The sequence below is a fragment of the Labrus mixtus genome, chromosome 3 (assembly GCF_963584025.1).
Source record: "Labrus mixtus chromosome 3, fLabMix1.1, whole genome shotgun sequence".
NCBI classification, from domain to species: Eukaryota; Metazoa; Chordata; class Actinopteri; order Labriformes; family Labridae; genus Labrus; species Labrus mixtus.
Genome location: NC_083614.1, coordinates 4,879,202 through 4,902,475, shown reverse-complemented (window position 1 = coordinate 4,902,475; position 23,274 = coordinate 4,879,202). Strand labels below are relative to the sequence as shown.

The 23,274-nt window shown below is 38.8% G+C and overlaps 1 protein-coding gene across 3 annotated transcripts in view; it reads right to left on the bottom strand.

Moving 5' to 3' along the window:
• Positions 1-2,825: 2,825 nt before the first annotated feature.
• The window catches only part of kdr (kinase insert domain receptor (a type III receptor tyrosine kinase)), a 33,276-nt gene continuing 12,827 nt past the window's right edge, over positions 2,826-23,274 (bottom strand). For all 3 annotated transcript variants that reach the window (XM_061028932.1, XM_061028941.1, XM_061028950.1), the window contains exons 16-30: positions 14,863-14,969; positions 14,332-14,467; positions 13,442-13,546; positions 13,248-13,361; positions 12,927-13,015; positions 12,054-12,204; positions 11,850-11,941; positions 11,623-11,745; positions 6,853-6,964; positions 6,663-6,762; positions 6,474-6,579; positions 5,058-5,203; positions 4,886-4,970; positions 3,898-3,983; positions 2,826-3,791 (exon numbers count right to left, since the gene is read on the bottom strand). In XM_061028932.1, coding sequence (XP_060884915.1) covers positions 3,575-3,791; positions 3,898-3,983; positions 4,886-4,970; positions 5,058-5,203; positions 6,474-6,579; positions 6,663-6,762; positions 6,853-6,964; positions 11,623-11,745; positions 11,850-11,941; positions 12,054-12,204; positions 12,927-13,015; positions 13,248-13,361; positions 13,442-13,546; positions 14,332-14,467; positions 14,863-14,969 — 1,769 coding nt within the window. In that variant the 3' untranslated portion in view covers positions 2,826-3,574. The remainder of the gene's footprint in view (positions 3,792-3,897; positions 3,984-4,885; positions 4,971-5,057; positions 5,204-6,473; positions 6,580-6,662; positions 6,763-6,852; positions 6,965-11,622; positions 11,746-11,849; positions 11,942-12,053; positions 12,205-12,926; positions 13,016-13,247; positions 13,362-13,441; positions 13,547-14,331; positions 14,468-14,862; positions 14,970-23,274) is intronic.

Genomic DNA, 23,274 nt, shown 5'->3' with positions numbered 1-23,274 from the left:
GAAACAACTGCTAGCAATCATGCAATGTCAGGTGGAAATATGTGTCTGTTTATTCGTCTCTGCTGCCTTTATTGTGTGTGTTTTTATGGGTGTGTTTTTGTGCGAGTGTGTCTTAGTGTGTGTGTGTGTGTGTTTTTGTGCGAGTGTGACTTAGTGTGTTTGCGTGTTTGTCGATGCCAAGGTATTTCCTGCAGATCTCTGCCTTCGGGCCTGTTTGTCCATTCCTGAGGAAATTAGAGTTCCTGCAGAAGATGTTTAATTTCTTTTGTTACAGACTCTTCCAGAGAGTCTGTGTCTGTTTTATAAACACATGAGCAACTGTCTGTTATATAACAGTACTGGAGATTATGTCATCATATTCTATCAGCAGCTTCATGTAGTTCAGATTTCTGTAAAATTAAAATGAGGTAAAATAGAAAAACTGTAGGTACACATTCAGTGCAGCAGATGGCGATGCTGCTCAGTTATCCTAACAGAAGTACCAGTAATGAAAAGTGAGGGTGACAGATTTAGTTTCATCGTTACAGTGATTCATGATCAGTTCTGTGAATAAATCTTGTTTCTCAAGCACAGTTTATTTCACATGTGCCTCGTGAATTCTTCAGTTAAAAACATGCTTTGGAAATATTCATAAATCATCTTTTCCGGACATGCACATAAAATTAAAACACATATATATTTTTTTAAGTTGTCTTTTTCATTTTTAAGCAAGTAAAAACATGCCAACGCCTTTTTATTCAACATAGTGAATGTTATTTTCATCTGTTGGGCAAACAATGAAATTACTTGTTTCATTTCTAACTTTCTGGTTTGGGACCTTTTTGTTAAACATAATAAAAGCTGTATTAAATTAAATTAAATATGTCTGTGTTTATCTTTACCCAATTAACACAAAAACTCTGCTAATAAGAAAATAAAGGTTTTCCACATCCTTCTCCAGCTGCAACATTTTCTCCTCTGTTACGTCTGATTGATTCTCTCAAAACAACAAACAGATAAAAACATACACATTATTTATCAAATAGTATTCTGTACTATGCAGGTACTTCACCTGGAGTGTGTGACATGAGACGACTACAAACATTTCATCAATACTGGTCCAGTGTATTTAACCATACAGGAAAGGGCTTGCCTCGTGCTGCTGTATACGAGGAGGATTTTCTAAATGTAGCCCTCAGTGTTATGTGTGTTAGAGTGGAAACATCTCCTCAGAGGCTGTGAGGCCTTCCTCTGCTGTCCTATAATTAGCAGTTTGTTGTCGCTGGTCATAGACACAATAAGTCGTGTTCTCATGCATCCTTACATCCACTCACAGCGAGCGCGCTCAGCACTAACGGCTGGTATAAACTCACAAATAGATGTGATCATGAAATCCCTTCTTATAAAGATCCCTTTTAAAGACGTGTTTTTATGTGACGTTAACTTTTTCTTTATCGTTTATCCGTCTTACTGCTCCAAATCTTTTCTCTGTTTTTCTTTCCTCTGACGTCATGTCGTCTTCTTCTTGTCATCGCTCATTGTTCTTATTCAAATATGTCTTCACTTGATCTCTGCCTTTCTAGATCTGCCTGTTTTATCACTGTGTTGCTTTTATTTGCATTTATGCTTGCCTTTGTTTTTATGTTTTAGATTACTCTCTGTTTGGCCTGACTGTTGAATTCTTAATCTGATATCTGGAGATATTCTGAGTTCCTGCTTTGCTTTGTCTGTCAAAACATCTGTTTTTTAAAGGTGCTATAGAAATGAAGTACAGAATTATATATAATTACAAATATTTTTTTTATAAATGCTTCATAAAGGAGAATAACAAACTTTAGTCTAAGTTTTAGGGTGATTGTTTTGTATGAAGTGAAGTCTGGAGTAGAATCTGGGCCCGGCTGTAGCAAAGTAATCCAACAGGATTGAAGCGATGGGAAGTGATTCAATCTTTTAAATCAGGTTTACAGATTATGTAATCCAACAACATTTAGGTAATCCAACACTGTTTTTTTATCTGGATAACCTCCAGCCTGTGTTTAAAAATAAAACTGATGTGTTTGATCCACAAGTCAGGATCATCCTGGTCCCAGCAGAGGGCTGAGTTCAGACTGGATTACAGGGAAACAACACAAAAAAAACTATTACACAAGATTTTAACAAGAAACGTTATATTTGAAGACATTTTTTAAAATATATTTGGCACTATATTTCTGTTTTTCTTCAGTAACAACGTAAAAGAGGTACACAATAGAGTTGTTAGACTATAAAAGGATTTTGTCCTCATAAAATATTTCCCTGAAGAGCATCAATAACAAGCTTACACGATCTTTAAGGATGTTGGCGCCCCCTGTGGACCAGTGATGCGATGTCAAGTCCCTATTTGAACTCTAGTACTCTAGATTTGGTAACCCTTAAAAGTCTGTACCTGGATCAGGAGGATCTAATCCCGTTTTTCTTTGAACAACTTGGATAAAGAGAGCTGGATTGTGTGATCCTTGGTAGAAAGGAAAAACCTTTGAACAACCGAGTCCTGAACTGTGTAATTTGAGAAAATGGAAATTAAAGAGATTTTCAAAGGTCCTTTTTTAAAAGTGCCCCACACTCTGTTTGTTTTCATAATGGCCTTGGCAGTGCAAAAACAGACATTGTGAGCTGAATACAACTAAGAAAATACCCAAGGTTGAGAGGGCATTGTTCCTATAGGACGCACACACACACACACACACACACACACACACACACACAGAGTGGCCAAGGCTGAGAACGTATTGTTTTCTTTTGGTAAGGCACTGCGAGGAAATAAGAGGGATTTCAAACTACCAAAAGAAAAACACCCAAAACTGTCGTAATCTGTGAGTATTTTTATTTTATAAAACTAGTTACATTTACGGCAGGTTTAGTAATACACTTTCAATAAAATACTGTCATATGCATAAAAGATCTGTACAAAATGTGACTACAAAGCTGTTCTGATTTATCAGTGGGAACCGCCTCATTAGTCAACATTTAATGTGCCGACAAGAAAGAAAATGAAAAGACAAGAAAACATTTGTTGCTTCAATTGTCTAAAAATTCCACATGACATTTCCTGCGATACAGGAAGTGGGTGGATTGTGATTCAGGAAGTAGGCGTGTCCTCGTGTCTTGGCTCCCTAGACCTTTTTACTCGCTGTGTAAACATGATAGCCATTCCTCCACAGAGAGCAGCTCTCACACACTTATCATACGACTCAATGTTTTTACATATTTGAGAGACTGAATGACTAACAGGTTTTTAACATTTTTTGGAGTTGCTCACAAAGATTGCATGAATGAGAAATTTAAATTGTTGTAGATTTTTTGTAGGGGATTCTCTCTGCGATGTTGTCGGTCACTTAGAATAACAATCTGAATATTTCAGATTCGACTCGAGTCTCTTTGTCATTTAGACCCACAGATATATAAATATGGGGCTTCAGTTTAAAAATACAGGGATTCTCCTTTTTTTTTTCCTGCTTCCAAATGGAGTGAACCAAGCCTCTACTGCATGTGTTGTGATTGTTCCTAAAGTGTGATGAACAGATACTGTACATGGATGACTCAGCTGGTTGTCGGGTCAGACGGGTGGCGTGCTGTAGCGGATCTCCACGTTGAATCTGTCGGGGGTCTTGGGCAGCGGAGGTTTCTTCAGCTTGTTGTGCTTCATGATCACCTCCTCGTTAGCGTAGATCGGGGTGTCCGTGTCATCAGAGTGATACCCCGACTGGTATCCGCTCGTCTGATTGGACGACTCGGAGGCCAGAGACTCTTTGCTCTTACAGCGCAGCAGTTGACTGAGGAGACGGAGCAGGAAGATAATGAAGATCAGATTTGCCGCTGAAAACAAAGTGATACGTTCTGAGGTTTCTCTGAGAAATGATTCAGTTAGCGAGGGCTCACCTGAAGTTGGGCGTAGTCGACAGCTGCTGATTCAAACCCTTCACCTCCTCTGATAAGAAGCCCATACCGCTGTCTGTGTGACCCTCCTGTACAAGAACAACACATCAACTAAACTCATAAAGCTGCAGCAAAGAAGACCAACACTTGTAACCAATCATCAACATTTGTTTAGATCAATAAACAGCTGCAATTTATACTTCTTTTAATATTTATTTGATTTGATCATTTTACACCTTCTTCATTTATTATTTTTTTTTCAGAAAACAAAATGCCAAGTTATCCAAGTCTAACTTCAGGTCCGACCGTCAATCTGCTTCTTTTTGTTGGACTATAATCCAGTATCATACATATCCTACATATTTTGTTTTAGGTCCTACACAACAAAAAGCACAGATCCTGTAAATGATTCTGCATTTTGTTAAAATGTTGATAAAACTATTCAAGTATTGTATTTTTATTTCCAGGAGATCTTTCTATTAATCAAATTCTTCTTCAAATTAAAAAAAACAAATACTCTGTGCTATAAAAAAAACAAACATGTTAAGGAGTTTTATATATATATATATATATATATATACATATTGTATATAAGTGCTTTGACAAACAGCAAAAACAAGAACAAAGCAAACTAAACCAAACACAGAAGAACATAAACAACAGCAAGAACATAACAAATGCAAAATACTAAAAATAATTAAATACAATTCAACAGAAAAGAACCCAAAGTGCACGATACCCAACAGACATGAAAAGTACCGTTTAAAAGGAATTAAATAAAATAAATGAAATGAAAATGTGTGAGTTAATGATTTTGTTAACAGATGAAGAAGTGATCGTTCAGTACACTAGTTTATTAGCCTCACCTGGCATTTGTTGTAATTTGACCTTTAACCTTTTATTGTGTTTTCCCTATGTGTTTTCAATATTTACAAAAGAGGACATGAGTAATAATCAGAATAATTTGTTGCTGAGTGCGACAGAAACTGACCATGACACTGCTGACAGCCATGGGGATGTCCTCAAACGTCTTGACGCTGAGCGGCCGGCTGCAGCGCTCGCTCTGCTGGGTCAGTCTGCACAGAGGAGACACGTGATTGGACAACATTTACCTCTGACTGTTATTCACTTTTTGACAGTTTGAACGGGATCGTCATACTGACCCGAGGGATGATGGGCTGTCATAGTGGAGCTGATCCTCTAGTATTTCCCCGCTCTGAGGTCTGCTGTACGGCCTCCTGGGGTCAGAGGTCACTGTGGAGCCGTCTGCCTCACCGACGACTGTCAGAGGGATGTAGTCCTTCCCGTCCTGCCGAACAACAAAACTCTGATGATGTATTGACCATAAATTCACATACAGAAGTTGTTATATGTATGTATATATTGTGTTATATATATATTGTGGATTTATGTTACAGTAAGTTTCATATTTGTTACCCTGTAGTCTTAAAGGCATAACTAGGGACAAGAGTTGTAAATGAGCTCTCTGTGCAGCTGCAGCACATCTGATTCATGCTCTGTAATGAAAACTATGTGAAATTCACTCTCCCTCTCAAATAAATAAATTCAGTTCAATTCGATAAATTTTGGCTGTTTTACGAGTGTTTTCTTACTGTTAGACTAGTCGGTTGGTCTGAATTCAAATTTACATTTGACAAACTACAGCAGTTGTCGGCTGGTAACATGTTTAATTTAGTTGTGCAAAACTAGAAAAACAAAAACAAGAAAACCAATTGTCATACATGTTGGGTGCATACTCAAATCTGATTGGCTGCAGACTAATGGACACCTCTGAACCCTAATTTTCTCTGAACTCAGTCCACTGTGTTGCAAGTCTCGCTTGACATTTGTTATATTTAAATATTTACTGGAGTAGTGAACATGTTTGCTCCATGAAAACTTTTAATGGGATTTTAATTATTGCGCCCCTTAAAAACAGTATAAACATGATAGTGACCTCTGAGCTGTTGATTACCAGGTAATAATGGACAACATGCAGGCTGAAACAATCCAACACACACAGGGAAGGATAATGGACATCTCATCCCGCATCAGACTTGTCATTTGTTCATTAATTTTATATTTTATTTGGTCAATGTGAAGTTAAATGAAGTTATATTTGCCCTCTTGGGGATAATGTCAGTCTTTGATAAAATGATGTCATGTTTTCTTTTAGTGATCTGAATCCAAAAACAATACCCCATATATACTATGCTTGTCCTTGTGATGTAATGAGCTTTCTCTGATGTAACTGTTTGTTCGCCTGTTCTTTGTACTTCCCACATTTCCCAGAAGGACTTGGCACGGTAAGTATAAATTTGCGACTGTGTTAAGCACATGTTAAGCAAACTGATACGCAGTTTTTCAGAAATATTACCAAGGAAAACTGTGCCTTTGATCAAAATCAGGTGATGGACTTTTGACTCTGCTGCATCTGCTTCATGAGAGATTTATCCCTCCATAACTTTTGAATGTTCAAACAATCGGGCAATATTTCAGAGGGCTTGAATTCGTTCTGTTATTAAAGTCTGAAGGTATTTATGCACATGTTCCACAATTTGTTGAAGTCTAAAACCGACCTGCTGAGCGCTGGCCTGCAGCAAGTCGCCCAGATGTTCCACCAGCTCTGCAAACGTCGGCCTGTCTGTGGGACGGTCCAGCCAGCAGTCCAACATGGTCTGATATCTGTGAACGCAGGTTATTTAGATCAAATTGAGACTCTGATCGGAGTAAAACTGCTATGATGTGATAAAATGCATTCTTCTCACATCTCATTGGTGGCGTATTCAGGTGTTCTCATCCGGGTTCCCTCCTTCAGCCTCCTGCAGAAAGACTCGTCGATACAAACACCTGGATATGGAGACGCCCCTGCAGGAGAGATCAAGGAGGTAATGTTGCAGGTAAACACTGTGTAGTGACGTGGTTAATGTTGTGTGCACTGACAATTACAAGGCTTACCCAAAGAGAAGATCTCCCAGAGAAGCACCCCAAACGACCAAACGTCACTTTGTGTTGTGTAGACGCGATCAAAGATGGTCTCAGGAGCCATCCACTTCAGAGGGAGTCGAGCCTGCAGTGAGAAGAACAACTCAATGCCTAATTTTTTTAAATAGTATTTATGCTAATTTTTCAGAACAGATGATGTTTTATGATTCCAAGGACAGTTGGATGACTTGTTGTCACCATACTCAAATTTCAATCTACAATATGATACAAGTAAAATTCAAACAATATCGATACCTGCTTTTGAAAAAGTCTGAGGCACTCAGAGGGTTAAGTATGAAAAGCCTTTAATTCATCTGAGCTAAAGGTTCATAAAAACATGCCAACATGTTTCAGCCATATAGGCCTTCATCAGGGCAGATACAAAATGGCCGCCAAGCTACTTCCTTTAAAGGTTTACAGCCAGTAACATGATCAGTAGCTAATATCAATACCTGTTTTGAAACCTAGGCAACAGGTATCCAAGAAATTTGCGCGTAATATTATTTTATTTCTTGTTTTTGTGTCTCAAATGCATAAAAACATTAGCAGTGTTTATTTTCAATGTTTTTGTACGATTTATACAGTGTGCAGGAGTTTGCATGCAATTTTTATGGATTCATTCCTCTCCTACACTAACTGTCTAATGAAATACATAAAGATTTTCAGTACCAGGTCCCAGTTTGATGATCTGTTAGCTGGAATCAGTACCAGGTCCCAGTTTGATGACCTGTTAGCTGGGATCAGTACCAGGTCTCAGTCTGATGACCTGTTAGCTGGGATCAGTACCAGGCCCCAGTCTGATGACCTGTTAGCTAGGATCAGTACCAGGTCCCAGTTTGATGATCTGTTAGCTGGGATCAGTACCAGGTCCCAGTCTGATGACCTGTTAGCTAGGATCAGTACCAGGTCTCAGTCTGATGACCTGTTAGCTGGGATCAGTACCAGGTCCCAGTTTGATGATCTGTTAGCTAGGATCAGTACTAGGTCCCAGTTTGATGATCTGTTAGCTGGAATCAGTACCAGGTCCCAGTTTGATGACCTGTTAGCTGGGATCAGTACCAGGTCCCAGTTTGATGACCTGTTAGCTGGGATCAGTACCAGGTCCCAGTCTGATGATGTTAGCTGGGATCAGTACCAGGTCCCAGTTTGATGACCTGTTAGCTGGGATCAGTACCAGGTCCCAGTTTGATGATCTGTTTGCTAAGATCAGGACCAGGTCTCAGTTTGATGATCTGTTTGCTAGGATCAGGACCAGGTCTCAGTTTGATGATCTGTTAGCTAGGATCAGTACCAGGTCCCAGTTTGATGACCTGTTAGCTGGAATCAGTACCAGGTCCCAGTTTGATGATGTTAGCTGGGATCAGTACCAGGTCCCAGTCTGATGACCTGTTAGCTGGGATCAGTACCAGGTCTCAGTCTGATGACATGTTAGCTGGGATCAGTACCAGGCCCCAGTCTGATGACCTGTTAGCTAGGATCAGTACCAGGTCTCAGTCTGATTACCTGTTAGCTGGGATCAGTACCAGGCCCCAGTCTGATGACCTGTTAGCTAGGATCAGTACCAGGTCCCAGTTTGATGATCTGTTAGCTGGGATCAGTACCAGGTCCCAGTCTGATGACCTGTTAGCTAGGATCAGTACCAGGTCCCAGTTTGATGATCTGTTAGCTGGAATCAGTACCAGGTCCCAGTTTGATGACCTGTTAGCTGGGATCAGTACCAGGTCCCAGTTTGATGACCTGTTAGCTGGGATCAGTACCAGGTCCCAGTCTGATGATGTTAGCTGGGATCAGTACCAGGTCCCAGTTTGATGACCTGTTAGCTGGGATCAGTACCAGGTCCCAGTTTGATGACCTGTTAGCTGGGATCAGTACCAGGTCCCAGTTTGATGATCTGTTTGCTAAGATCAGGACCAGGTCTCAGTTTGATGATCTGTTTGCTAGGATCAGGACCAGGTCTCAGTTTGATGATCTGTTAGCTAGGATCAGTACCAGGTCCCAGTTTGATGACCTGTTAGCTGGAATCAGTACCAGGTCCCAGTTTGATGATGTTAGCTGGGATCAGTACCAGGTCCCAGTCTGATGACCTGTTAGCTGGGATCAGTACCAGGTCTCAGTCTGATGACATGTTAGCTGGGATCAGTACCAGGCCCCAGTCTGATGACCTGTTAGCTAGGATCAGTACCAGGTCTCAGTCTGATGACCTGTTAGCTGGGATCAGTACCAGGCCCCAGTCTGATGACCTGTTAGCTAGGATCAGTACCAGGTCCTAGTTTGATGATCTGTTAGCTGGGATCAGTACCAGGTCTCAGTCTGATGACCTGTTAGCTGGGATCAGTACCAGGTCCCAGTTTGATGATCTGTTAGCTAGGATCAGTACTAGGTCCCAGTTTGATGATCTGTTAGCTGGAATCAGTACCAGGTCCCAGTTTGATGATGTTAGCTAGGATCAGTACCAGGTCTCAGTTTGATGATCTGTTAGCTGGGATCAGTACCAGGTCCCAGTTTGATGATGTTAGCTAGGATCAGTACCAGGTCTCAGTTTGATGATCTGTTAGCTGGGATCAGTACCAGGTCCCAGTCTGATGACCTGTTAGCTAGGATCAGTACCAGGTCCCAGTCTGATGACATGTTAGCTGGGATCAGGACCAGGTCCCAGTTTGATGATCTGTTAGCTAGGATCAGGACCAGGTCCCAGTTTGATGACCTGTTAGCTAGGATCAGTACCAGGTCCCAGTCTGATGACATGTTAGCTGGGATCAGGACCAGGTCCCAGTTTGATGATCTGTTAGCTAGGATCAGGACCAGGTCCCAGTTTGATGACCTGTTAGCTAGGATCAGTACCAGGTCCCAGTCTGATGACATGTTAGCTGGGATCAGGACCAGGTCCCAGTTTGATGATCTGTTAGCTGGGATCAGTACCAGGTCCCAGTTTGATGATGTTAGCTGGGATCAGTACCAGGTCCCAGTTTGATGATCTGTTAGCTGGAATCAGTACCAGGTCCCAGTTTGATGATGTTAGCTAGGATCAGTACCAGGTCTCAGTTTGATGATCTGTTAGCTGGGATCAGTACCAGGTCCCAGTTTGATGATGTTAGCTAGGATCAGTACCAGGTCTCAGTTTGATGATCTGTTAGCTGGGATCAGTACCAGGTCCCAGTCTGATGACCTGTTAGCTAGGATCAGTACCAGGTCCCAGTCTGATGACCTGTTAGCTGGGATCAGTACCAGACCCCAGTCTGATGATGTTAGCTGGGATCAGTACCAGGTCCCAGTTTGATGATCTGTTAGCTGGGATCAGTACCAGGCCCCAGTCTGATGACCTGTTAGCTAGGATCAGGACCAGGTCCCAGTTTGATGATCTGTTAGCTGGGATCAGTACCAGGTCCCAGTCTGATGACCTGTTAGCTAGGATCAGGACCAGGTCCCAGTTTGATGACCTGTTAGCTAGGATCAGTACCAGGTCCCAGTCTGATGACATGTTAGCTGGGATCAGGACCAGGTCCCAGTTTGATGATCTGTTAGCTGGGATCAGTACCAGGTCCCAGTTTGATGATGTTAGCTGGGATCAGTACCAGGTCCCAGTTTGATGATCTGTTAGCTAGGATCAGTACCAGGTCCCAGTTTTATGACCAGTTAGCTAGGATCAGTACCAGGTCCCAGTTTGATGATCTGTTAGCTAGGATCAGTACCAGGTCCCAGTTTTATGACCAGTTAGCTAGGATCAGTACCAGGTCCCAGTTTGATGATCTGTTAGCTAGGATCACTTCCGCCATTGTCTTGTTGTTGTTTCATATCTACTAACTGGTGGTGAAAATCCATCCATCCATTCATGAAGAAGAAAAAAAAGAGCCCTCTTGCAGGTATGTTCTGTAGAATCTGGTGTATAAGACACACTTTTAATACCTTTTGTTAAATCTAAAAAGTTGGCTGCTTCTTATATATCAGTGTGACCAATATACCATTATAAAATTCTGAGTTACACGCAATCATGACTGTAAGTGCAGCAGCCACCAGCATCTCCCACTACACACGACCTAACGTGATTTGTCCCCTTTCATTGTGTATTGGGAGCTGTGCTGGAATGCATAACGACACAGACCGGGCTAGCAGCGCCACTTTTTGACAAATCTTTCCTCCCTCATGAGGTCATACTCCTGCATTTAAAGAAAACAGTTCTGTATTGTGAAGTAATGTAATGTGTGTACATGTGTGCATGTATGAGGTTGGTGTGAGTGTGTGTGTGAAGATGTGTAGATGTACCTGCACTGTTTATCACTTTTCTTAACTATTACATATTTATGGTTTTAGTAATTCCCTTTTAAATTTTATAATTTAATGATTATTTAACTGACATGTTTTACCGACGAATGGATGTATTTTGGTATTTTGCTACTGCATCAGAGCTCTGTGAAGACAAATTTCCCACTAGGACAATAAAGTTAATCTTAAGTAAATAAACCTTGCAAAGTTCTCTTTTGATTGAAAGACTCAATTAAAGAAAAAAAGTCACCAGCAGAGGTGGGCAGCACCCAGTGGGCTGTTTGTCCATTCTTCACAGCTTTCACCTTAGGGTGAGAGCTCGACCAGCGTTCTGTAGCTAGCAGGATACAAACTCCACATGGTGAAAACAGATGGAACTCAAAGAGCTACACTGCTGCAATGAAACTGCACGTTGTGGACTTTGCTTACACAACCCTAAAAACCCCACCAAAAACGTTATGTTTCTTTTTTTGGGAGACTCACATCTCCCTTGCGGACGTAGTCTGGGTCCTTGTAGACGTCTCTGGCCAGTCCAAAGTCGCAGATCTTCACCACATTGTTCTCTGAGAGCAGGATGTTTCTGGCTGCTAGATCCCTGTGGATACACTGCAGAGCAGACAGAAACACATTCAAAGAAGGATTTTTATCTCATTTTTGGATGTTTACATGAATACGTGCATGCACAGATTTCTAAATAATTCTAGTTTCACCTTGCGAGAGGACAGAAAGTCCATGCCTTTGGCCACCTGGAAGCTGTAGCGTATCAGGTCTTCCATGGTCAGATGGTCATCGTCACAGCTCTCTGTCGTCACATGATGCATTTTTTTAAGATAAATCCAAGTCCTGAACAACTTTACAAGCATCTTTAAGGAGGGGAATGACTAAAAACAGTTATTCTGAGTCGTCTTCCTCACCTTCACCGGTGTCCATGTTGCTGCCTGAAGCTCTGGAGCAGACGGCGGTTCCTGTGCAGATATCCAACTGAGCGATCTTCCCTAAACCCAGATCACCTTCAGTGACATCCTCCTCTGCTGACATCCACCTCTGGCTGTCCACCCGCTTCCTCTGCGATGCACAATAAGAGTTAAACACAAACATCAGATTACAAAAAAAGAAGGTAAGAATCTTTGGTTTTGGTTTATTATTTTAGATACTGGTTTTACATTTGACCACAGGCAGACGCAGTCGTAAAATCCAGCTTCTTTCAGCTCAGTACATTTTCAAAGTTGGAACCCGTCCTCTCATTCAACGACTTGGAGAAACTAAACAGGCTTGATAACTGTAAATTCATATATACTGGGATCAGCCAGTCATCCCTGTCCCGCCTGCAGCTGGTCCAAAACGTTGCAGCCAGGCTGCTGGTGGGTCCAGAAAGAGGGAGTACTTCAGTCCTGTCCTAGCTTCTCTTCACTGGCTCCTAATAAGCTTTAGGATTGATTTTAAGGTTGCGTTGTTTGTATTTAACGGCATAAATGGCTTGGCTCCTCCCTACATAGTCGACCTCCTTAGCCCTAATGCTTCCTTTAAACCCCTAAGATCGTTCCGACTTGGGCCTCCTGGCAGACCCTTGCTCATGTCTCCATCAGTTGTCCATCATGTTTTCTACAGAATGAGATTTCCTTTTTGGTGTAGTGAAGAGGCAAACTAGGGAAACCAGGGAACTAGCCACCTGCATTGTTGTGTAATGGTCTGTAGTCAGTGATGTGTGTAGCACTTTAAGCTCAGTGTAACCACATCAGAGGGTTGGCTGTTTGTAATTGGCTGCTTGTGGGTCACACATCATTTACCTTGTAGGGGCTGTACTCTCCACGCTTGCTCTTCAGGTAGCTGGAGAGGTTTCCATGTTTACAGTACTCCACAATGACCATCAGCGGCCCTGCAGAGAGAGAGGGAAGAGGGATCAAAGTCAGACATTTACAGACTGGTTTAATGAGGCCACATGAGGTGTATTAAAGAGAAAGGTAAATAAATACAAACCAAGCCCAAAGAAACACATTACTTCGTTTTTATGCTTGTAAAGTTTCATCATAAAGAAGATGCTTACTCAGGAACTCTGCATGTTCTGAACACAAAAGGGGGATAAATAAAATACTGTAGAGGATGCTCACCTCCAGGTTTCGTGCAGGCTCCCAGCAGGTTGACCACATTCAGATGATGTCCAATGTGAATGAGGATTTTCAGCTCTGACATCAGGGCCCGATACTCACTGGACGTGGCGCCCTCTGCGACACAAAAGAGGGACATTTAATTTGTATGCAGTGTCTCAGTGTCATTCTTCAAAAGTGCGGACCAAACCACTCACCCTTTAGCATCTTGACTGCGACAGTTGTGCATGTTGTGGCTTTCTCGATGCCAAAGGCGGCTGCTTCAACCACTTGACCAAACGCTCCTCGTCCCAGTGGGTCACCTTTAACGCAGAACATGCATCCCGGAGACACATAAAAAACATCAATAAGAACATCAATATTTAAATATATTTTAGAGAATAAATGACCTCAAATTCTGATTCTGAGTCTCTGATAACATATCAGAAAGGATCACTACAGATATAGACTTTTTTGTAAAGAGGAAGATGATTTTTTCCCACCAGAAACAGCAACAGCAACATCTCTTTGCCAAAAAGACTCCATTGACAGAAACAGTGATTTTATTTTGCAGGACCCAGGAGTTGCTGCTCTTCCAACACATTCGACTGTTGATTCGTTTTTTTCTTCTTAAATGATTCTGGTGTACAATGTAAGTGTGACAAACAAATACACTGACACACTCACTGATCGAGGCAGGGGTAGAGAAGCAACTTGTTGATGCAATCTGAAATTCCTGCTTTTATCAATGGGGTATTGTGGTTTTTAAAGAGAAATGTAATGAATGTTTCCGATTGAAAAAAGGGGCCACTCACTCTTTAAAAATAATCTCTATGTGGATCTTTTCTGTTGGGTTGTAAAATGATTAGATTGACATTTTGGACCAAAATAAATTATCTCAGAAATGCACTTTTGTTTTTACATATTCATCTTTGTGTTGTTTCTATTTCCTTAAGTTCGATTGGATGTGTCAATTTTTTATTTTTTTGCTCGTGTCATCTCCACAAGGAGATAACTTGGAGATTATTGTTGTCATGAGTTAACGAATTGTGTCTCCATTGTTTTTTGTATTATTTTTTCTTTGGTTTCAATCACTTCAAATCCTCACCTAGCTTCAGTCTGTCCCGAGGGAACTCCCATTTGTTAGCATCGTACGTTAGCCTCTCACACTGCTCGTCCATGGGCATGTCCTCCGAGTCCAGGATCATGGACAGGTAGCCCGTCTTCAGCTCTCCGCCATTTGGCTGAAACAGGTTTTAAAAATGAAAAATCTCTGTCATTATTTTGTCTCAAATGTTTGACAGTGTTTCAGTGAATCTGGTGCCCCTCCAGGAAAAAGGGGCCCAATCAGTGCGGCTGGTCTACGTGACTTATGGAAGCAGAGAGAGGGCCTGTTGTTCATGGACACAAAGGAGAGCGGGCACCGAGAGCCAGACCAGTCACTTTTAATCAATCTAACACCCACAGTCTGAATGTGTGTGTGTGTGTGTGTGTGTGTGTGTGTGTGTGTGTGTGTGTGTGTGTGGTGTGTGTGTGTGTGTCTATTTATTCATTATCTACTCCCCTGAGTGTAACTGGAGGGAAAATCCAAGGAAGGAAAATGATGTCAAAGAGAGGACGAGGATGAGGAAGTTCTTACCCTCTTTCTTCCACGGATGACGAAGACGATCAGTAGCCAGAAAAACATGGCGATGACCACCGACCCGATGGGGACAATCAGCTCCACATTTGTCTTTTCCTCTGCACCTAAAAACAAACACAAACAACTTCATAATAAAGCATCAGATCGTACAAGTCGTGATAACATTTGAGCCTGTTTTGCACAAAAAGAAAACAGAGTAGCGTGGATTGTACTTGGGAGAGGGGCGCGCCACGGCAGAGTCGTGTAAGGTTCAGACAGGTTTGTCATTGTGTTTGGTGTGTACGTTTGTGTAAATGTGTGTGTCTGTGTTTGGGTCAGGAAGGAAGACAGTTGGAATCCGGACAGTAAGCAAACTGACTTTTAATCAAGTCATAACATATGTTCAGAAGTTTGCACGAACGACCAGACCAAAGAGAAGTTAGAAAAGGTCAATCAAAGTCTTAGGGACGTATTTTTCAGTGTAAATCTCGTCTAATTTTATTTTTTTTTATTTTTTTTTTTTGGGGGGGGGGCATTTATGACTGTATATTGTTATTAATGCGGCGCACAATCTGAGCGCAGAGCCATTTGCAGAGCGCAAAGGGTTAATTTACTATTTAAACGTGAGTGCTGAGCGTTAAATGACAACCGTGTCAGGAGGAAAATAGGAAAGACACCTGTGCTGTGTCAAGACGCTCTGCACTGGGCCTACGATAGGGCACTTCATGGCCAATGAGAGCGAGCAGATGGGGAAGCTACACTGAGCGGATGTTGAGTAGCAGCCAAGTGGAATATTCAAATAGAAGAGCAGTTGTTTTTTGGTATTTGTAGTTGCTTTGTCTCCCTGTTTTGCTTTTTTTGTTCCTTCTTTTCATAGTTTTTGTGAAGTTTGGTGCATTTGTGGTCATTTTATGTTTGGTTGTGTTTGGTTCTCTGTCACACTTTACTCAATCTGCGCCTCTTTTAAGTTGATTTATGAGCAACTTTTTTTCTTTTGCATCTTGAAGCAGCTGTTTGTCCTTGCAGTTTAATGTTTCTTTGTGGTCATTTATGTTTTTGCTTTATTGTACACTGTATGTTCTTTCATGCCTTTATGTCTATTTTGAAGTTTTTCTGTCTGTGCATTTTTTTTCCATCATATTTTAAAAATAATTTTGTGTTTGCCTGGACTTGCCTGGATGGAGTCTTTAGCGGTCACAATCTGTCTTTTTGTTGCTTTATGTCTCTCATTTTTCCTCTCCTGTTTGGATATTGTAATTCATTTCTATATATTAGGAGGCTTTGTATTAGTGTAATCTTTATGTGATCTTTTTAGTCCTTTGTTATATAGTTTTAGTCATTTTTGTTTCTCTTTTATGATTTTCTCTTCTGTAGTTGCTTGTTTCTTTTTGTATTGTTGTTGTTGTTCTCTATGTTTGTTTGTGTCTGGTCTCTGTTCTTTTTGTGTCTCTGTGTATTTTCATATTAATCTGTAATAATTTGAAGTTTTTTGCATTACTTTTTGGACATTTTGGGTTCTCTGGAGTTATTTCTAATCTCCCTTGTTGTGTCTTTATCTCAGGTAGGTTTTTTTTCTCTTCCTGTAGACATTTCCAGTCTCCTAAAGTTGCTTAGATATTTTAGAAACCAGGAAGGAACATGGGACTCAGACATTGTCTTATTGATTTTACAGAGATTCTGATTACAAATTTAACAACCAAACTATTCAATTATTTAAAATGATTGTCAACAATGAATTATTAGGCTATATTACAGAATGAAATAGCACTTAACCCTCCTGCTCTCCCTGTGCTCTCTGATACCCTCCCTCATATAAACAGAGTTTTTCTCATCAGCAGGTCTCTCCTCTTCCCTCCATCGTTAGCAGTTCTGGCATCTGAGCCGGGACCTGTTCTAACTGGGTCTACTTTCTGCTGGTGGGTACTGGGTCACGTAGGCATTTGGTTCCAGTTAGCGATCTTGTTTGTTGTCACTGTGTCTCTGTGTTCAGGACAGGAGAGGACAGGCTGGAGCTCCCTCTCCCTTTGTCCTGCAGTCTCCTCATTGGTTTAGATTCAGAAACTCCAAGGAGGATGTGTGCTAAACGGGCCCACTTCCTGTCACAGGGAAGTAAAGTTATTCTTACTCTTCATCTTTGATATCAACAATGTCCTAAGTGGGAGGTGAGTGGGTAAAGCCTTGAAGCCGGATATGAACTCAGGGTTTTTTTCAGAGTTTTGTCAGAATTGTCATTGGGGTTAAGGTTAAACTCTCAGGCATGGACTATAAATGTAATCATCTTTACTTTCAAGACATCTGAAAATCAACCATGAACAGATCCAAAAAAGACTACAAAGAGACAGAAAGCAAGTACACGGTGATGCAGACAAAACATCCACAGAGACTACAGAGAAGCAAAATGTCAAATATAAATATAAAACACTGAAAACAAATTACCAAAATTATCCAGATAATACACAAACATCCTAAACCAAGAAGGAAAGTATTTTAAAAACAGACACAGAATGACATCACAGAGAGAAAAGACCTGTACCCAAAGACGACGAGACAAAAGAAAGATACAGCAACCACAAATAAAAACACAAAATAACAAAGAGAGAACACGACAACAAAGGAGCAGAATAATTACAAACACCATATGAAACAATCCAGAAAGGTCAAAACAACTACAAAGAAAAGCATTACTACTACAAACAGACACTAAAGGACTACAAAGAAAAGCATTACTACTACAAACAGACATAAAACAACTACAAAGCAAAGCATTACTACTACAAACAGACACTAAACAACTACAAAGAAAAGCATTACTACTACAGACAGACACTAAACAACTACAAAGAAAAGCATTACTACTACAAACTACAAACAGACACTAAACAACTACAAAGAAAAGCATTACTACTACAAACTACAAACAGACACGAAACAACTACAAAGAAAAGCATTACTACTACAAACAGACACTAAACAACTACAAAGAAAAGCATTACTACTACACACAGACACTAAACGACTACAAAGAAAAGCATTACTACTACAAACAGACACTAAACAACTACAAAGAAAAGCATTACTACTACACACAGACACTAAACGACTACAAAGCAAAGCATTACTACTACAAACAGACACTAAACAACTACAAAGAAAAGCATTACTACTACAAACAGACACTAAACAACTACAAAGAAAAGCATTACTACTACAAACAGACACTAAACAACTACAAAAAAAAGCATTACTACTACAAACAGACACTAAACAACTACACAGAAAAGCATTACTACTACAAACAGACACTAAACAACTACACAGAAAAGCATTACTACTACAAACAGACACTAAACAACTACAAAGAAAAGCATTACTACTACAAACAGACACTAAACAACTACAAAGAAAAGCATTACTACTACAAACAGACACTAAACAACTACACAGAAAAGCATTACTACTATAAACAGACACTAAACAACTACACAGAAAAGCATTACTACTATAAACAGACACTAAACAACTACACAGAAAAGCATTACTACTACAAACAGACACTAAACAACTACACAGAAAAGCATTACTACTACAAACAGACACTAAACGACTACAAAGAAAAGCATTACTACTACAAACAGACACTAAACGACTACAACGAAAAGCATTACTACTACAAACAGATACTAAACAACTACAAAGAAAAGCATTACTACTACAAACAGACACTAAACGACTACAACGAAAAGCATTACTACTACAAACAGACACTAAACAACTACAAAGAAAAGCATTACTACTACAAACTACAAACAGACACTAAACAACTACAAAGAAAAGCATTACTACTACAAACAGACACTAAACAACTACAAAGAAAAGCATTACTACTACACACAGACACTAAACGACTACAAAGAAAAGCATTACTACTACAAACAGACACTAAACAACTACAAAGAAAAGCATTACTACTACAAACAGACACTAAACGACTACAAAGAAAAGCATTACTACTACACAGACACTAAACGACTACAAAGCAAAGCATTACTACTACAAACAGACACTAAACAACTACAAAGAAAAGCATTACTACTACAAACAGACACTAAACAACTACAAAGAAAAGCATTACTACTACAAACAGAAACTAAACAACTACAAAAAAAAGCATTACTACTACAAACAGACACTAAACAACTACACAGAAAAGCATTACTACTACAAACAGACACTAAACAACTACAAAGAAAAGCATTACTACTACAAACAGACACTAAACAACTACAAAAAAAGCATTACTACTACAAACAGACACTAAACAACTACACAGAAAAGCATTACTACTATAAACAGACACTAAACAACTACAAAGAAAAGCATTACTACTACAAACAGACACTAAACAACTACACAGAAAAGCATTACTACTATAAACAGACACTAAACAACTACACAGAAAAGCATTACTACTACAAACAGACACTAAACAACTACAACGAAAAGCATTACTACTACAAACAGACACTAAACAACTACACAGAAAAGCATTACTACTACAAACAGACACTAAACGACTACAAAGAAAAGCATTACTACTACAAACAGACACTAAACGACTACAACGAAAAGCATTACTACTACAAACAGATACTAAACAACTACAAAGAAAAGCATTACTACTACAAACAGACACTAAACGACTACAACGAAAAGCATTACTACTACAAACAGACACTAAACAACTACAAAGAAAAGCATTACTACTACAAACAGACACAAAACAACTACAAAGCAAAGCATTACTACTACAAACAGATACTAAACAACTACAAAGAAAAGCATTACTACTACAAACAGATACTAAACAACTACAAAGAAAAGCATTACTACTACAAACTACAAACAGACACAAAACAACTACAAAGAAAAGCATTACTACTACAAACAGACACTAAACAACTACAAAGAAAAGCATTACTACTACAAACTACAAACAGACACAAAACAACTACAAAGAAAAGCATTACTACTACAAACAGACACAAAACAACTACAAAGCAAAGCATTACTACTACAAACAGATACTAAACAACTACAAAGAAAAGCATTACTACTACACACAGACACTAAACGACTACAAAGAAAAGCATTACTACTACAAACAGACACTAAACAACTACAAAGAAAAGCATTACTACTACAAACAGACACTAAACGACTACAAAGAAAAGCATTACTACTACACACAGACACTAAACGACTACAAAGCAAAGCATTACTACTACAAACAGACACTAAACAACTACAAAGAAAAGCATTACTACTACAAACAGACACTAAACAACTACAAAAAAAGCATTACTACTACAAACAGACACTAAACAACTACACAGAAAAGCATTACTACTACAAACAGACACTAAACAACTACAAAGAAAAGCATTACTACTACAAACAGACACTAAACAACTACAAAGAAAAGCATTACTACTACAAACAGACACTAAACAACTACAAAAAAAAGCATTACTACTACAAACAGACACTAAACAACTACAAAGAAAAGCATTACTACTACAAACAGACACTAAACAACTACACAGAAAAGCATTACTACTACAAACAGACACTAAACAACTACACAGAAAAGCATTACTACTATAAACAGACACTAAACAACTACAAAGAAAAGCATTACTACTATAAACAGACACTAAACAACTACACAGAAAAGCATTACTACTACAAACAGACACTAAACGACTACAAAGAAAAGCATTACTACTACAAACAGACACTAAACGACTACAACGAAAAGCATTACTACTACAAACAGATACTAAACAACTACAAAGAAAAGCATTACTACTACAAACAGACACTAAACGACTACAAAGAAAAGCATTACTACTACAAACAGACACTAAACGACTACAACGAAAAGCATTACTACTACAAACAGATACTAAACAACTACAAAGAAAAGCATTACTACTACAAACAGACACTAAACGACTACAACGAAAAGCATTACTACTACAAACACACTAAACAACTACAAAGAAAAGCATTACTACTACAAACAGACACAAAACAACTACAAAGCAAAGCATTACTACTACAAACAGACACAAAACAACTACAAAGCAAAGCATTACTACTACAAACAGATACTAAACAACTACAAAGAAAAGCATTACTACTACAAACTACAAACAGACACAAAACAACTACAAAGCAAAGCATTACTACTACAAACAGATACTAAACAACTACAAAGAAAAGCATTACTACTACAAACAGACACTAAACAACTACAAAGAAAAGCATTACTACTACAAACAGACACTAAACAACTACAACAAAAAGCATTACTACTACAAACAGACACTAAACGACTACAAAGAAAAGCATTACTACTACAAACAGACACAAAACAACTACAAAGCAAAGCATTACTACTACAAACAGACACAAAACAACTACAAAGCAAAGCATTACTACTACAAACAGATACTAAACAACTACAAAGAAAAGCATTACTACTACAAACTACAAACAGACACAAAACAACTACAAAGAAAAGCATTACTACTACAAACAGACACTAAACAACTACAAAGAAAAGCATTACTACTACAAACTACAAACAGACACAAAACAACTACAAAGAAAAGCATTACTACTACAAACAGATACTAAACAACTACAAAGAAAAGCATTACTACTACAAACAGACACTAAACAACTACAACGAAAAGCATTACTACTACAAACAGACACTAAACGACTACAAAGAAAAGCATTACTACTACAAACTACAAACAGACACAAAACAACTACAAAGCAAAGCATTACTACTACAAACAGATACTAAACAACTACAAAGAAAAGCATTACTACTACAAACAGACACAAAACAACTACAAAGCAAAGCATTACTACTACAAACAGATACTAAACAACTACAAAGAAAAGCATTACTACTACAAACAGACACTAAACAACTACAAAGAAAAGCATTACTACTACAAACAGACACAAAACAACTACAAAGCAAAGCATTACTACTACAAACAGATACTAAACAACTACAAAGAAAAGCATTACTACTACAAACAGACACTAAACAACTACAACGAAAAGCATTACTACTACAAACAGACACTAAACGACTACAAAGAAAAGCATTACTACTACAAACTACAAACAGACACAAAACAACTACAAAGCAAAGCATTACTACTACAAACAGATACTAAACAACTACAAAGAAAAGCATTACTACTACAGACACTAAACAACTACAAAGAAAAGCATTACTACTACAGACACTAAACAACTACAAAGAAAAGCATTACTACTACAAACAGACACTAAACAACTACGAAGAGACATAAAAAGACGCACAAATGGTGATCACAGAGATGCAACAACTAAAAGGAAACCTAATCTAATAACAAGTAGAAAAAATTAAATATACAGAGACAAAAATGAGAACGAAAAAAAGACGAAAATAAGAATATAAGGACCCAAAAAGACAAATATTTACTCAAAAATGCTGATCAAATCTTAAAGAAACTTTAACAAACGATGAAGATGTGCAGAAGGACCAAAAAGAGAAGCAAAACCTCCAAAAGTCAACAACAAAGAAAAGATGAAGGGCAAATGTTTGACTACAAAGAGAGTGAAATTAGTTCAGAGCGACAGAAAACAATCAAAGAAGACACAGAAGTGTCACAAAATGTAACAAATAGAATTCAAAGACACCAAACATGTACAAAGAGAAACAAAACAACCACAAAGCTCAGACAAAGAACAAATACAAGAGGTCCAAAAGATTAATGGCGTCCTCTGTGAGTTTGTATTGCAAACAATGACAATAAAGTGTTATGTCTTACACTAAAAAGAAGCAAACAACTTTAAAAAAACATAAATCAGTGATCATAAAGACACAAAGAGACAAAAAAAAAAACTAAGAAAGATGAACACATGAATGTAGAGACCAAAAATGACTAATAGTTACTAAATAAAAATGACCAACTCTTAAAGAGACTAATAAACTAAGAAGATGCTCTGAAGGACCAAAACGAGAAGCTACAAAACCTACAAAATAAGAGCACAAAAAATGCAAACACAAAAAAACGATGATTGGAGAGTGAAATGAGTGACACTAATCAATTTAAAAAAGACACAAAACCACCATAATACAAAACAAACTACAAAGACACAGAAAACAAGTGCGAAGATAAACAAAACTACAGACATAACACTGGATGATTAAAGGAGATTCAAACTAAACAAAAGAGAAGCAAACGACTACAATGAAAAATAAATCAGTGACCTACAGTATATACCCCAAAAGGCCGTAAAGAGACACAAAAAGACAAAAAAGTGACACAAAACATCTAAGAAAACACCTGAAACAAT